Below are 16,913 nucleotides of genomic sequence, written 5' to 3' on the forward strand. Positions count from 1 at the left end.
TTTTCTATTTAACCTTTGGCCCAAAAGTTCACTCCAAAAGGGTTTTCTCCATCAGCCTCTGCAGATTTCTGCTGATGGTGCTTTTTGGGCACCTTCTGGAGACCCAACCACACTTAGTTCATACCTGTGCCTTTTTCTTACCTTTACCTGTAATGAATAGCAGAAGTCACAGTTATGTGTTCACAGAGATCTAGTCTAACTAAATATAACACTTCAAAGAGAAGCCAGTTCCTCATGTTAAATTTGCAGGCTCTTTCTTTGAAAAACTACTGGCCACTTTGGTGCAATATAGAACCTTTAAATCCTCTAAACTGAGGGAATCTTAGACTGTGACATAAAATAAACACACACAATGCCTGTTGTGCAGCATTAGGAGGAAGAGCTAAGGTGTCGGGGGAAACAGTGAGTTAATGAATTGTCTGATTACCCAGACATAGTGAAAAGAGAAGTATGTTAGTATGTTGAATATAATTAAAGCAGGGAGGAAGAATAACAGATTAGTTTACAAGAGCTGGGGATGTCACAATTACCCAGGAAATGGAGATAAGGTTATCTGATGGAATCACATAATCATAACATGGCCTATTTTCTAATGGCCCCCTGAAGGTCATCTAGTTCAAGCTCCTACTCAAAGCTAGCATAAAAGTTACAGCAGGTTGCTCAGGAACTTGTTCAGTTGATTTCTGTGTATCTCCAAGAATGGAACTGCCATTCATGCTGGTTAACCTGTTGTAGTGTTTGACATTTTTTTCCCTTGATATTTGATCAGTTTTCCACATTGCAACTCGTGTCCATTGTCATTCATCCTTTCGTTGTGCAGCTCCAAGAAAAGTATGACTGTCTTGTCTGTAACTACCCATCTCACAGTTAAGATGGAAAATCTATTGTTGCGTCCTCCTTTCCCCCAGCTTAGCCTTCTCTTCTTCACACTAAGAAAACCTTGCTGTTTCAGCATCTCCTTTTACATCCTGTCCTCAACCTACCTGACCATTGTGATGGAGATCCACTGTACTCCCTTCAATTTGTTGTTGTCTGTGTTCTGGACAGCCCACAATTTGGTACAGTACTCTAGTTGCTGTCTCACAAATCACATCCTTCAGCTTTCTGGCCAGACTTACTAATACAGCTCAGGATGCTGCTGCCCTCCTTTGCTCCAGGGACACATTGCTGACTTGTGTTCAGGTTGATGTCTGCCATCACTCTAAGGTTTATTGCTGGAAAACAGCTTTCTATCCAGTCACCTCCCAGCCTGTACTGTTTCAGTGTCACTCCACCCCAGCTGCAGGAGTTCTTCTTGAACTTCATGAGATTTCTGCTCGCCCTTTTCTTTAGACAGCATTGTAGATAGTCTATCCATCTAGTCCATACCTCTAGTCTTGAGTCACAAAAGATCTTTAAGGAAATCATGTTGGAAACATTGCTAAAGTAACAGTGGGTTACACCACATCCTCTCATCCATTCTCTCTCCTCTATTTACTGATCCAGTCATCTCATCATAGAAGGCAGCTAGTAGGGGCAGGTTTGCTTGAGAGCACTTTTCTGGCTGTTGATGATGATGTTCCCATCATCTTCCCTTCCTGCAAATGGCTTCTGGGTAGATTTGTTCCATAATCTTCCCAAAGCTTAGCATAAGGCTAGCCAGACTATACTTTTTGTTCTGTGTTAAACTGAATGTTGCATTTGTCTCTTTTCAGTCATCAGGGACCTCCTCCAACTACCACAACCTTTCAAAATCATTGTGATTCCAATTCTTCAGTGCCTCTGGCATAACTAAATGGCCATTTCTGGCTAACTTTCTCTCACCCCTCTTTGTTTCACAGACCATAAGGAATCACAAGCCGTAACATATTGGTTTATACATATTTTATATTGGCTAAGCAATAATATGAATACAATGTTCATATGTTTAAGTTATGTGAATTTTTTTTTTCCAGACCAAGAGACATCGTAGTTTGTTTTCATTATATTCTTCAGGAATTACTGATAAAAGAGGCATATACCTTATGCATGCAAGGACACCTATAATTTAGTTATTTTGCAGAGAATATACTCTTATTATTCTGTACACAGTATTAGATTTGCCTCACATCAGTAGCTAGCAAATTAGAATTTCCAGGATGCAACTCTTTAGAGTAGATTTATCTGGAAGGTGCTGAGCTCTTGTAGTTTTACTATTAGTCTTGGTCTTCCACATACCACCTTTTCTACTAGGTACTTTGTTTTTCAATCTGTACAATTCCATATTCTATACTTTTTTAAAATGGTGTCCAGAGCAGCATGTAGAGTTCTGCTCAGCAGGATTTATCACACAGATAGGGAAAGCAGTTACCTGCTTTCGAAGGTAGCAGCACAGACCTAGCTTGGGAGATATCTTATCTCCAAGATAATATTTGCCTGGATTGGGAAGAGCTGACTTGTTGCCACCTTTAGAATTTTATGGATCTGTGACTTTGATGTTAGTGTATAGTGCAAGATTTACAAGATACTTAGAGTGGATTTTTGCAGGTTTGCCCATCCTTTGCTTATTATCCTGACTTTCACTGCTGTGACTATTTGGTTTCTCTCAGTGTGTAACAAATCGCAGTATGCTTCCCAAACCAGCCTGTGTTATCTATTTATTTTACACTGCAGTGCCAGTCTGAAGTGTGAATAACTCAGATAGATACATTATTAATAATTAACTTTCAAAAGCTTTCAGAATATTAACTCAGAAAAGTGCAAGAGGATTGAACATTTAGGGGAATGGGCATGTAGAGCAGGTTTATATAGAGCTGTAAATAAACCAGGGTAAATTGCATGCTATCACATCTGATTACTGCCCTGAAGATCTTTCAAATGCACAGGCACAGGGATAATGCCAGAGTAGATTAGCAAAATCCTGATTGCATTTGGTTCCTACAGAGATTTTTTGTTATGAGGTTATTTATGTTGTTCTGTCCAGCATTTGAATTGAATGAGTGGAAGAAATTTAACTTCTGTTCTCTTCCATGAAATTTTACCTTCTCTTCTCTTCTAGTGCAATCATGGAACACAAAGAGCTGTTGAAAGTCCCCTGGGATTGGCAAATAGGTAAGAACACACTTTACCTCATTGAACATGAAGGAGATGTGGAGACAGCCGGTGTTTGGGGAGGAGGGCACAGAGTTTCAGAGGAGCCAATATTTGTGACTTTTCCACTGGTTACTACCAAAGGTTGAGCTACATGCCTCATAACTGTTCTTAAATGATCTGTCCTCCATAGCTGTTCTATGCCTTCCTTACACGACTAGGTTAAGCATATGAATGCTGTAAGAGAATCATTCAGACAGCCATGAAGTAAAACAATAATGGGGTTCCAGTTCTAAGATTCAATGCAACGCTGGGGCAATAAATGAAGTAGTCATTAAGAGCCAAACCTCTTCAATGAAAGCCAAAGAAAGAAAATGGAACCTAACAAAATAACCCAAAAAAGTACTCGCAGTGCATATTATAGCCTCATAAATTCACTTCCAGGGGGAGCATTTCTGTATGGAAGTGTTTAATTGCGTTCCAAATGGTCTTGGTGGAATATAGCAGATGTGTCCTTTAGACAAGTTTTGGGAGCATTGTGCCCAATGAAGCTGTTATGGTGTTCTGCCAAGCAGGGGATTGCATTTTCCCGTTTCAGTCTGGAAGCTGAGTTTATGAGTCCCTTCTAATTAGTCCAATGAACTATTTGTTTTAAAAGCAAATCGATATTTAGGGGAGTCCCTGTAATCACTCATTCACTATTTAGGACAATAGAAGAAATAAAGGAATATCAGTAGCATCATTATTGCAGAGGGTTCAAGCTTTGGAAATCCATTGAGAGTAGTAGCTCTTTACCTAGTTTCAGACTGAACATCAAAATGACAACTCAGAAGTGTGCAAAAACAACTGATTGTGCGGGGAATCCCTGAGGGGAGGGGATACAAATTGTGGAATACAGTTGGTTTCTTTAAACTTAGTTCTCAATTTCCTTTCATCATCCTAAGCCTTGATAAATACTGCACATTTTTCACAAAAAATTGCACCTAAAAATCTTGGAAACTTGATGGTTGAGCTGTAAAACTAAGTGACAAATCAATTTAAAGTATCTATGGAGAAACACACTCAACTGTATATTATAAGTGTATTGGCCTTCTTTAATCTGAGATAATTAGCATAATTGCATCAGTGTTTGTTTATATTTCATGAGAGGGAGCTTAGGGACATAATTAATCTGGTACTGACGGAACTATCAGTGGTCATAGTGAATTAATCTACTATCCATGTAAATGTCATATATACTTCCATTAGACTTCTGTTCAAACTCAGTATCAGTGAGATGTGCTATTAAAATAAGGTCTTACTTCCAAAATGTTCCTGAAAGTTGATTACTAATTCTGAAGAGTCCTTATGCTTCACAAGGCTGAGATCATCTTAGCAAAAGCATCATAGATATGTACTTGTTTTGCTAGAGCAATAATTGGAAATGTGGTTTAGTTGAACGTGGATTAAATGGAGACAGTTCTGTAGTTCTTCCCAGGCTTCACCGCACCTGGTGTTTCCATTGCATTGGCAGTGATACAAGATTGTCAAAAAGTGATTGTCAAATCTGTGTCAGGGAGTTCACAGCCTTGTCCTGAGTAGTTATCCACTGTGACAGAGTCAAACCTGCAGTCCAGCAGAGTTAAATCATCAGCCTTCCAAATGATGGTGATAAAGTCACAGCAGGCAATCTAATAAATAACTCAAGGTGGCCTGTTTCCATCTGCCATAATTGTGCTTTTAAGATCAAATGAGCTATCTTTTAACTGATGCAAATGATTTTTGAATATAAAGATCTAAAGCCAATCTGTTATGTCTATCATGTTTAAAACAGGCTGTGGCCCTCCTGGTGTTAATTTTGGAAATTGCCCTGATACATATCATCATCTTCACACTTAGTGTGAATCAGTGCAACTCTGTTTGAATCCTTGAAGGTTTAAGTATTAATACATGCTGACAACTAGACTGAAAGGACTAAACTGATTTTATAGTTTTAACTGAATGGTTTCACATGAGACCATGACAAGTTTTGTAGAAATAGATGAAATAGTAACAAATAAACTCACATCAGTTTTATTTAAGAGAAAAGCCTGTTTGTAGCTCCAAGGAAGTGCCCTTTGTTACTGGGGGTTGAATATTTCTGAATAATCTTCATTCCAAGGCAGTATGAAAGATCATAACTGATTCCATTTCATGCCAATTAAACATTTGCTTTTAGAGAAAAAGCACAAAGGCAACGTTCGTGCATCATTGCACCATGCAACATTCAACCAGCTTACTCAGGAACAAGACTAGAAGTTCTCCAGTCATGTTGGTCTTGGTCATACTTGGGCTATTTTAGAGTGGTCCCTAGGGACAGATCCTGCCCATCTGTGTGAAGACACCAAGTGTAAAGAGAAATGGAGAATTACTGAGGGACTGGGGCTCGTTTGGCCTGTGGATAAGAAGTTACCTACAAGGAGGTCATCAAAAGGACAGAGCTGAGGTCTTCACAGAGGTGCATGGCAGGAGGGTGAGAGACAACAGACAGGAGCTCAAATGACAAATTCAGACTGGATAAAATGAAAATATTCTTCACATGGAGGACAGGCAGGCAGCAGAGCAGGTTGCCCAGAGAGGCTCTGGAGTCTGCTGGGACTGCAGCACTAGGGCCGATTCCCAAGGCTGCTATTTGCACTCCATAGTTACCTGAGGAGGCTGAGGCTTCAAGCTGTTGACTTAAAACATATTTTCAGTCTCAAAATTGGCCCTGTAAGATGCAATATCTGAAAATCATATGATGTTAATTTCACTTGTTTATTGTCATCACTAAATGCCACCCAGCTGGTGGATATTACATGTATTTTTTAGCTGTAAATGAAATGCCACTTTATATTCACCTCTGCTAGGACAGCTATAGTTTAAGCAATTTTCCACTGGAACTGAAATGCCCTTTGGAAAATCTGGCTGTGAAGCTGGCTGTCAAATAATGTGAACACCAAGGCAGTACCATAAAATTATACTGTAAGTTGAGTGCATAAACCAGCAAAGCTGTGTTAAATCCAGACAACCAGAGGCTTGGTGGACCAGCTGGTGATTTGCAAACTGTACTTTGACAATGCTGACTTCTGATCCAGAATGGCTTTAGTGCCTGACCTGTTCTTCCTAAGCCTGAAAGAAAAGCTGGCTTAATGCTTTTGTGTGCAAAACAATTTCCCATTGACCAAAACTACACTCCATATGGCTCAATTATTTGCCTGCTACGGAAGAGTTGCAGAGTTTAAATAAAGCAGCTTTCAAGCACTGCCTAAAATTTAATTCTGTTACCAGTATACAGTGCTTACCTTATATATTTACTCCCTATGGGTAAAAGCAGGTTTTGGCCATATTCTGAATATAAATTCAAATTCCTTATCATACCATAACATGTATTGACACTGATAGTTAAGTGTCTGCTGCATTTGTTTCAGTTGAATGTATACTTCAGTTCATATGCTTCTACAGGATTCAATCTGTCACAGCAAATTTTGTCCTTTAGATAGATAGCTTTTTAAAGAATTTTTAAGTAAATGCATCCAAATACACATATATGGCCATTATATGGCCTTTTTTGTTATCTTTTCTAATCCCTTTCAGGACTTTGGCAATCAGATTTTCTACAATTTTAGTCAATAACATGTTCTGAAGAGCTGGCATGAGTCTAAATTTAGGCTCATGCACATATCAGCTGGGAATTCTGTAGCATACGGCAGCCTAAGAAATATCATTTGCACGATAGCAGATGAGTAAAGTGTTTGCGGTTTTTTAACTTCATATTGATTAATTTGTCTTGGGATTTATCAAGTAATAACTGAAGCAATGAATTTTTTCCCAGTAAGTTATTTAGGTTTTTTAATTAATTTAGATTTTTACTGTAATGTATTTTTATTCTATTAGAGTCTAACAGCCTAATTTGTGTGAGGCATGCTGTAAAGATGTAGCAGGAAAGAGTTTCAGCTCACAAAAGTTTTATTAAGGAAGGCAGACAAAAAGGAGTAGAGGAACAGAGGTGCCAAACTGTGAAGTGATTTGTCAGTTTTGGTGGCAAAATAGGGCTAGGACCTCTGCCACTTGAGTGCTGTCCTCATGCATTCATCCATTTGCTCATTAACCACTCAGCAAATAATCTTGCATTCATATTTTGGGTCCATTCCCAGAAAAATACTGTGTGCTCCATCCAACTCAGCCGAACCCTCTTGGTGTTGAGGACATTCAGCTCCTGCAGATACTAGATTTGATATGTTCAAATGTGTCCTTATGTCCAAATCTATGTTGGACATGAGTAGTCACTGGTAGTATAAGACACCAATGTGAGACATCTTGGTTGTTATGGAGATCCCAAAGGACCTCATGAGCCGTGTTGGTATGGTTTTCACTCTCCATATATGTGTATGTTATTAACTTGAATTTTTCTTTCAAAAAGCATTATTCTTTCTTTTCCTAAAAGCACAACCTTTTTCCTCCCAACAAAGTCATTTCTGCAGTCTGAAAGGTCACTTTGCTTCTTGTTTCTCTCCTGCAGGCTTGCTGTACGTTGGCTTTAGTGCCTGTATGTTTGGCCTCTACAGCTTTATGCCAGTGGTCATAAAGAAAACCAGTGCTACTGCCGTCAACCTCTCCCTGCTCACGGCTGACCTGTACAGCCTCTTCTGTGGATTATTCCTCTTCCACTACAAGGTATGTGGAAATGAGAGACGTATTTGGGTAATAGCAGTATGCCTGAAGAAACGTCAGTGCAGAACGAGGAAACAAAAGAAGCCTCCAAGCTTTGCTAGATCTGAACAATACAATACTTACACAATAGTATAAGTGCAAGTTGATTTTTTTACTTCAGGCTTCCTACGCTAAAAGAAAAAAATTTTATGATTTCATGTTTTCTTAGAGAGATCATTTGGTCTTTTTGCTACAAGTTTTAAGATTTGAGTACCTGTTCATCAGCCACTGTATCATTAATTTCATCTTACTTATCAAAGGTTACTTTCAACAGCTGTGAACAAATCTAAGGTGGCAGCATGAAGGGAAGGACTCTTCCAAAATTCCCACAGTTTTTTGTTTTTTTTTTTTTCCTGGGAACAAGGTTGTTTCACTCATACTGATTCTGAATGTAAAACTAAATTGTTCATAAATTACACCTTTCTCTTGGCCATACCAGTGTTTTGTCTCTTCTTATAAATGCCAAAATGTACAGTGTATTTGTGTTGAAGTTAAACTTTGACCTCCCAGGTCCCCTAATACTGAAAACACTATGTTGTACAGGACCACATTTGACCTCCAGTTACAAGGAATGGCACCTCATTATTCACAAGTATCCCCCCATGGTGTCCATCCTGTGAAAATAACATTGCAGTGCTGGAAGCAATTGCTTTCTATTATCATTTATTCATAGGAGGGAGGTTACTTGTTAGCTAAATTGTATTAGAAGTGTTAGACAAAAGAAAGACTTTAAATTCTGAGTGTCTAATCAACTCAAATGAGATTATGTTATAGTAATAGTACCTGAATGAATCTGAATGAGACAGTGACAGTTCAACACACTTCTTCAGAGTCCAACACACTTTGTCACTGCTGTCTTTTATTTTGGTTTTGTGGCTTTTTTTTTGTAGGCAGCAGGAAAGCAAGAATAGAAACAAAAATTTGACTGAAAACACAGTGTAGGGGTTGCCTGCTGCTTTGCAGCTCTGTCTCATGGTGATATTGTTTCTCCTTCTTTCTGCCTCATGCTTCAAATCCAAAGTGTTAAGGTGTTTAACTTTAGGTGTTATCTGAAAACTGCTATCTCCTGTTAATAATATTATTTGAGTCCCACAGACAAATATATTTAGTCATGTTAGTCCACTGTTTCTAAGAAAAATTACTAAATTGCTCAATGAAAGACAAATGTTATTCTGAAAACAGTGGTGCTGGTATACTAGCAAAATCAAACTCCAATAAAGGGAAAGGCTCAGAAGGCAGCAGAGGTTGGACAGCTCTTTGCTCAGCATTGCTCAAACCTGACAATAAAGACAATTTTTCAAACACAAACTTTAAAGTTCAGACACCTGAAAGGCAAAAGGTGCATTAAAGGTCTAATTTCTCCCCTGTGTCTAATTGTTGGATATATTAGCAGAGCCAGGAAGGCAGAATTTTCGGCTTTACTGACCCCCATCTTTCTACAGTAAGTATGTTTCAGCTCCCATCCATAATGGCATCTTGGTCTCCCTTCAAGACCTTTATGGGAAAAGTGCTCAAGAGTAGAAGGCTTAGAACTGAAAGGTTTCCTTGTTGAAAGCATCCATCTCAACATGTGATAAACTGGTTGAGTTCCACACTTGAAGTAACTGATGGTCTCCTCTTCCCCTTGCTCTAGTTATTAGAAAACTGAAAATCTCATTTTCCTATGGTTAACCATATGTATCATGCTGTTGCTTTCATAAACACTTATCAGACAGTTACTTAAACCTGTTCAAGTTTTTTTACCTCCATTGCTGTCTTTGGAAGACTTTCAGAAGATTACTTCTCCAACAGTTACAAACCTCCTTATTTCCAGCATAAATTTACTTGTGCCTCGTTTTGGTCCATTCATCTTTTTACCAAGAATATCCATTAGCAGCAAGAATGCCCATTTCCATGGCATTTTACTCCATTGGTACATCAGTAGAGAGGAATCATATTGTTTCTCAGCCCTTAGTTCACTAATCAGAGCAAGCCCTTCTCTGCACCTCATCTGGCTGGATTTCATCCTCCCTGAGACAGCCCCTTCAGCTTGAGGTCCTGATTCCTCCAGCACCTGGTGCAATTCTTTTTACTCTATTTCTCTAGGAGGCCAGTTACCCCATAGATAGCAAGCCAGCACTGGCATTTTTCATCACTGCATTTCTTCTGTAATTTATACTCACCTTGCGATCCATACAACTCACGTGTCTCTCCTTTGCTCTTCCCAGCTGAAGTGTTGATAAGGAGAAGACCTTTATCAGGGCTTTGTGAAAGGACCTTTACCTGAAATGCAGCATCAACTTCTCAAGCTGTCAGTGTCTCCTTTCACACCTTTCATATTCACATTGCAGATGAAATTTGAAAAGAGAAGCTATATGCAAAGACCATGTAGATTTAAAAGCCCACTTAGTTATTTGGTTTCTTCTTCAGTTACCATGTTTTTATCCACAGTGAGATGACCTCCTCCTTCTCTTTATGGTTTGCTATCAGGTGTCATTTTATCTGAGGAAGCAGAACTGTGAAATGTGTGACTTGCACTCAATAATGAGGTCTAATATGTTGGCATGAAGTGATCTGAATTAATTCCCCTTCTAGGAGAAGGTGTACAGTTGCTTGTTTCTTAGCTTTTAAAGAGCTGTTTCATTCCTTGCCCAGCTGCACATGTCCTGCAACTCCTGCTTTTTTTCTGCACTGGCCAATGGGCACAGCCCCACTTCACTAGGAAGCAAATGGGTTTATGCTGAAGTAGGATCAACTGAGTGACTTAGTGTCCCTTGCAGAATATCATTTTATGAGGCTTTCAAGAAACAGTTGTGACTTTTCCCTGTGCTGCTACTTTTATCACCAGACAGGTTTATTGCACCTATAGCAGTAGATCTATGAAAATCCGTGGAAAATGCAGGAAATTAGTTTAACTGAGGTTTAGTGCTTTTGGAACCAAACTGAAGAGAAGATTGTCTTTGAAGTGTTTTGATTCATTAGCATTTCATTTTTATATAGTACAGCCTCGAAACACCATTGCATGAGGGACATGAGTGAGTTCATAAACAGCTGCATCTCTAGTCTTACCCCACAGCTTCTTAGCACACTGAACACTTCCCAGGCCCATGGAAGTTGGAAATTCAGCCTGTTAGCTCAACACAATTGTGGTGATGTATGTGTCATTCAAGATGTTAATTGTTCAAGATTTTATTGTATTAAAATGTAAAAATATATAGCTTTCAACTGGAGATAGATTACTGGTTTGTAATCATTCTTAAAAGTTCTTGCATGCCGCAAATAAAAGCTTTCTTTTTAATTCCTCTGTAATCAATAATTTCAAATATTCCAGAGGATGGAGAAATGTGTCTGGCCTCTTTGGTAGCTGAATATCCACCACTGCCACAGCATTTAAATATACACCACCATATCTTCAATTTTTTATTTTTTTTTTAATTCTCACCCTATTGATATGTGTTATACAATTTTTATATTCAAAACTTTTCTAGCTGTCTGTTCTCATTTTGCCTTCTTCTTTAGCACAAGTAACAGAACTGTCTTTGGCAATTCTTTGTTATGGATACATGGACATCCGTGGTGCTAAAAAAATTCAGGGCCACCTCTCTAGGTACTCAGAGTTAGAACTTTTGTATAAATACAGGGGCATTTTTTATCAGGAGTATTCCTTTTTACATTTTAGCCTCAGCTGTTTTGTTATGTGAACTTTTAGACTTACTACTTTTCCTTTGCAAGCTCTATGTTGTCTTTAGTCTTTCTAAGCAAATTAGGTTCTCACTAAATAATCTAAGCAGTTTATTTTATATTTTCCAGCAGCTAGAGCATGATTGTGTTCTGGACTAGCAGGTTGAGTCACACTATACTATATCATTACCTAGCAAACCAAACACAAATCAATTATATTATGCCTTGGCAAATTCATTCATGACTTTATCCAAGATGCAGCTATAAAAATTCAGGATTTCTGACTATAGTAACAATTCCCAATTGAAGAAAATGCATGTATTTCATAATGAACCGGGGAAGTCAACTATCTTGATTCAGAATCTCAGAGAGTATCTGTGACAAAGGACTTGGATACACAGATCAACATGATTTTCAAATCCTTCCAGGACCAGAAATCTGAAGTTATGCTAGTTGAAACCTCATTTGCTGATACTCAGTGATGTTTCTAAAAATTACTTTTCAATGCTAATTCTAGCAGCATCCATCCAATGGAAGAGAGCAGATGAAAGTCTTCTCATTATCAAGAACAAGCCATGAAGACTGGGGTTTTTCTGGATGGAGAAGAGAGGGTGAAGGTTGGGGATAGGGGGTTCCAGGTTCTTTTTTTGCCAGCAAAGATCCTAAGCAGTGCCTGTGAATTTGGGATTTACATCGTCTTCACTGTGGTGAAAATTTGACCCGTGCTAGAAATATGTATTGAAGACAGTGTGATGTTTTTCTGCTGTCTTTGGTGAGCTTCAGTTCATTTTTCTAAATTAGGAAAGCCTGCCACTCAAGGAATCATCTTTAAAAAAATACACATTTCCATGCCTATGCAGATGAAACTTTATTTTTGACCTTTACTCTATATGCTTCAGGGAGTCCTGGATTTTGTTGGAGCAGGATGGATACAAAGTCTGTGGTTTGATGGCAGAAGTTAAATAAAAATGGTTTGGTTTGGGGGAGGATTGTTTATTACTTTGATTTTTATTTGGCAGCCATCCATAAACATCTGAAAGACTTCTCTGACCTAACTGAGAAAATACTTCAGTTTATATTCTCACCTTTTTTTTTTTAAACTTCCCTGAAAGCATAAGCTGAAGTCAGTAAGATCTTTGCTTGCACTTGTTAGGGAATTAACACCTACCTATTTTAAACTTCGACAGTGGTGTTGTCAGTGGTGCTGTCAGTGGTGCATCATTATTTCTAGTGAAGCAGGCAGTGCAGGCTAAAAAACTGTTTTTTGCACTATCACTTTCTCAGTCATACACTTAAAAGTATTTTCCTGATAAAATTTGGTATGCAAGCTGCTTGATCCGTAAACTTTCTGTTTTAATGGAATTTAATCACACAGGGCTTTTATCCTTGTGAATGCTTCCAAGCCTGTGATAATAATGAGGGTAAGGCATGTTGCTAGTTCTTTATGTCATTGATAATGTGCAAAAACCTATCTTCATGTTTCCTTTTCCAAAGTATTAAATTTCTTACAGTGAGAGTCCCTCTCAATACCTCTGCTCCCATGAAGCTGTACTGTCTACATGCCTTTCATCTAAGCAGCATTGTTTTCAAATTTATTTTAATTTATTTATTTCATTGGTTATCTATTTGAATTTCCTCCCCCAAATTATAGTTAACTAGAATACAGTTAGGTGTCTGTATTTAAAGGGCTGCTTTGAGGTGGAAAGGAGTTAGGTGTGTCTTTGGTCACACAAATTCCTGTGACAGAAAGGGCCCCATCCACTCACCCTTTTTGTGATGGTGCAGGATGGCATACAATAAAAAAGCTATGAAGTAAAATGACAGAAGAGAGTAGAAGCTGGAAAACTAAATGTCTCCCACCAAGATGTTGCACAGCCTGACAGATTTTTAACAACACAGCACAGATATGGAAGCTTTTTCAAAATACTGCATTTTTAAAAGGATGTCTTCCTTTGACAGTGCTATCTTGCAATAGATTCATTAGTTGCAAAGCATGAATAGTGAAACATGGATGCTCACTCCTTGGAAGTCATCAAGAAGGGTGTAAATGATGTGGCATTCGTATTGCAGAAGTTATGATAAAAGCTTCGATTTAAAATTATTTTTTCAGACACTAGCTCATCATAAATGTCAAGATTTTAACTTGTTTTTAGTGCTTTTAGCTTTGGATTTTTTCATTTGGTCTTATTTTAAAAGAATGCACAGAGCAGAACTGATTTGAAGCTTCCTAGGAAAATGCATTTTTGTTGGAAATGCCTAATTATCGAAACAGAAATGCTAAATGAACACATCTTGATCTTAGAACCCTCCAAAACAAAGACCACCACTACCCCCTTTTTATTGTGGGTAACTTCTGAATCACATCTTTCTGAGTGTCACACCTTCCTGCATATGTCAAGTGTTAAAATGTAAAATTTATGGAATTAGTGAAGAAATTATTAGGGAATCAGTCAGAGATCTCTTAAGTAAACCACAAGAGTATATTGTGAAGTGTAATTGTTACAATCTGAAGGAAGTAAATAGCTTTTAACTCCTACCCAGTATGAGAGCTCAAACATATTAGGGGAACTCTTCCTGTTAAATTGGAATTAACCCTTGGATGATAAAGCTTCAACAAAACCATATTGATTTTAAAGGTGAATATTGGCTGGAAAAGGATGACAGCAATAAAGATGCACAATATCAAAGAACCAGAAAATGGATCGCAAACTGCAAAGAGAAAAAAATATTGTAGCAAATTACTTTCTTTTGCTTTATCACAAGAAAAAGCACAGACAGAAAAAACATAATGAAGTCATCCTGTCTAAAGAGATGGATCTTACTGACGGCACACTTTTCTAAATGATGCTCAGTGAATATGAAAGCAGAGACCAAGAGGCTGTGTCGTAATTACTTGTGGAGGAAAAAAATCAGCATAAATAAAAACCTCAGCTTTTCCCAAGACAAGAATATTTTTGAAGACAAGGGATTACAATGAATGTGTTGAGTTACAAAGCTCAGCAATAATTTGCAACCCACAAGAGAAAGCAAAAAAAAAAAAGTCGTGAATTAGCAAGGCAGTAGTTGCATTCAAAAGCTTAAACAAGGCTCAGCAACTGAAAATCTACAAGATTTTGAAATTATGGTTCTTTGAATTGGATGCTGTTTTCACCTTTGCACAGGGAAACAAAGACTACAAGTTCCTCAGAGATGTAGACAGAACCATCTTGGAAAAAAAATACTAAAGGTTAAATGCAATAATTTCATTATAAATTTGGAGATTCGTTATGGAACTGAGTAAACCTTATTTCAAGAAATGACCAGAAAAGAAGGTAGAATATTTAGGAAGTGTGCAAAGAATTATGTGTGGCCTACAAATTACGCCATGGTCTATGAGGAAGGAACATATGTAAAATCTGGTTTTGGTATACAACTGGATTGCAGTGATTATTCCAGTTGTGCCTCCTACCAGCCAAATCAGTGAATGCTACAGACACACAGGGTTAAAACATCCTCATCAGCTTCTCTTTCCTACCAGAATGGGGGAGGAATGGATCAACACACAAACAAAATATCAGTTAGAAAACATCACTTGTACATGCTTTCAATCTAAGCAGTGGAGTATTTTATTAGGTTCTAGAACATGTACGAAAATCATCTTATTTTTGTCTAAACTCCCCCTACCCATTAAATTGGAAGCTTTCAAACCTGTGATATGGGACAGATGCTTGACATCAGCACTGCTGACAAGCAATTTTATTAGCTGGACTAAACTTCTGGAATTTCCCACCACCTTGACACGAGTTAAGTTTAGCAAGGAACACTGTTAAAAAGGCTTATAAGGGATCTGAAGGAGTTTTTTAATAGCTTTAATTTATAGTAATCTTAATTTTATATCTTAAGGACAAGAGGATGACTTATAGGGAAGAACTTCAGATGCAACTGGACAAACCATCTGTTGAAAAAATTGTTAGAAATGAACAGAAAACAAGGAATCTCAAAAGAAAAGTAATACTGTACAGGTAAAAAAGGGAAAGAGTGAAGCCTAATTACTGTAAAAGATAAGCCAAGCTTGGCAATGAAGAAGAAAGTGAAAGAAGCAACATAAAGTTCTTACATACTAAGAGAAGAAATAGTTTTGCTGTGCAAGGGCAGTGGAGGCCAAAACTAAACAACCTCTCGCTTGGCGCCAAAACAAAATTGAGACCTTCTGTCATATTCAGTAAGGATGAGAGTTAAATGTGAAGACAATGCACTATATTTAATAGAAATGGAAATTACTGTGTCAGAAGTAGCAACAGAACACAATAATCTGAATACTTCAAATTTGATGTGGAGTAGAAAATAAAATCAAAAGTAGACATAATTAGGGACATGGAGATAAATGGAAAATTGGATGAAATGCAAGCGGGTTCACAGAAGACAAATAATCCCATCTAAATCTGATGTCTGTCTGATAATTTAACAGATTTTTATAGGGAAAAGTCAAATGATAGATCAGCTGTGCAAGGCTTTTGAACAGTGCAGCACAGAAAATTATCAGCTAAGCTAAAGAACAAGATTAGAGATGTAAAGATTGGAAGGCAGGTGAGAAACTGGCTGATGGGGGTAAAGGACAAGGCAATGTGCTGAGAGAATGCTCGAAGGAACTGGCTGATGGAGGTCCCAAGGAGTTGGTCTGAAGACCAATCTTGTGTGGTGACTGTAGTAATAGATTTGGCACCCTCAGTAGGAAGAAGAATTAGAATAATCAGGCAGCTGGAACTGGCTGACATTGAGAAATGCTGTGAAGCACAAAGTGCGAGGCAGTGTCTGTGGCAACAGATGGGAAGAATTTGAGCACGGTTGTGACAAAGCTGTTTCCAAATGAGGCTGTCTAGGTATTTCTGGTATTGACGGAGAAGTGCTAATGCCATAGGACAGGACAACTTACCATCTTGGGGACAGCACTTTTCTGGCTGCAGTTACAGGGCTTTTTTTTCTGTCAGCTCAAGAGCACCAAACAGAGCTTTTTCTCTTATGTGCTCCAAAGCCTTGACAGAGTAACTATGTGGCCCCTAACAATGTACTGAATATGCAGATCCCTAAAAAATCTTTATTGTATGTAACATAGCTTTGATGTGTTGGGAGGCACTTTTGAACCTTAATATATATGAATTAATCTATAAATTCACAAGGAGAAAATGAGAATTATTTGGTCTAATGATACAAGAATATACAGGTAGAAACTGAGAATGTATAGAAATAAGGTGGATTTTTTTTGGCTATCTTAGCAGGGAGGTTCCAGGATTATTTCAAATAGGTTAGTGGGAAGTGAAAAAAGCCCTAATAATACTTGCATGAGAAGATTTGCTAGACAGAATATGTGATCTGACTGTAAGCAGTAATGGGGGGTTGGATTTGACAGCTGAGGACATGCTCTCCATTCTGATTCCCTCATGCCTTGAGAGTCGACTCAATTGAGAGCTCTTGGAGTCCCTGAAGTTTGGTCTCTCATTGCCAGCAGCAAATGTGTC

General features: G+C 38.1%; 1 protein-coding gene across 1 annotated transcript in view; it reads left to right on the top strand.

Moving 5' to 3' along the window:
- SLC35F1 (solute carrier family 35 member F1) overlaps positions 1-16,913 on the top strand; it is a 226,086-nt gene that overhangs the window by 196,699 nt on the left and 12,474 nt on the right. The window contains exons 6-7 of the mRNA XM_086876879.1: positions 3,017-3,069; positions 7,568-7,722. Of these exons, the coding sequence (XP_086733005.1) occupies positions 3,017-3,069; positions 7,568-7,722 (208 nt within the window). The remainder of the gene's footprint in view (positions 1-3,016; positions 3,070-7,567; positions 7,723-16,913) is intronic.

The sequence above is a fragment of the Cyanistes caeruleus genome, chromosome 2 (genome assembly GCF_971803275.1).
Source record: "Cyanistes caeruleus chromosome 2, bCyaCae1.hap1.1, whole genome shotgun sequence".
NCBI lineage: Eukaryota > Metazoa > Chordata > Aves > Passeriformes > Paridae > Cyanistes > Cyanistes caeruleus.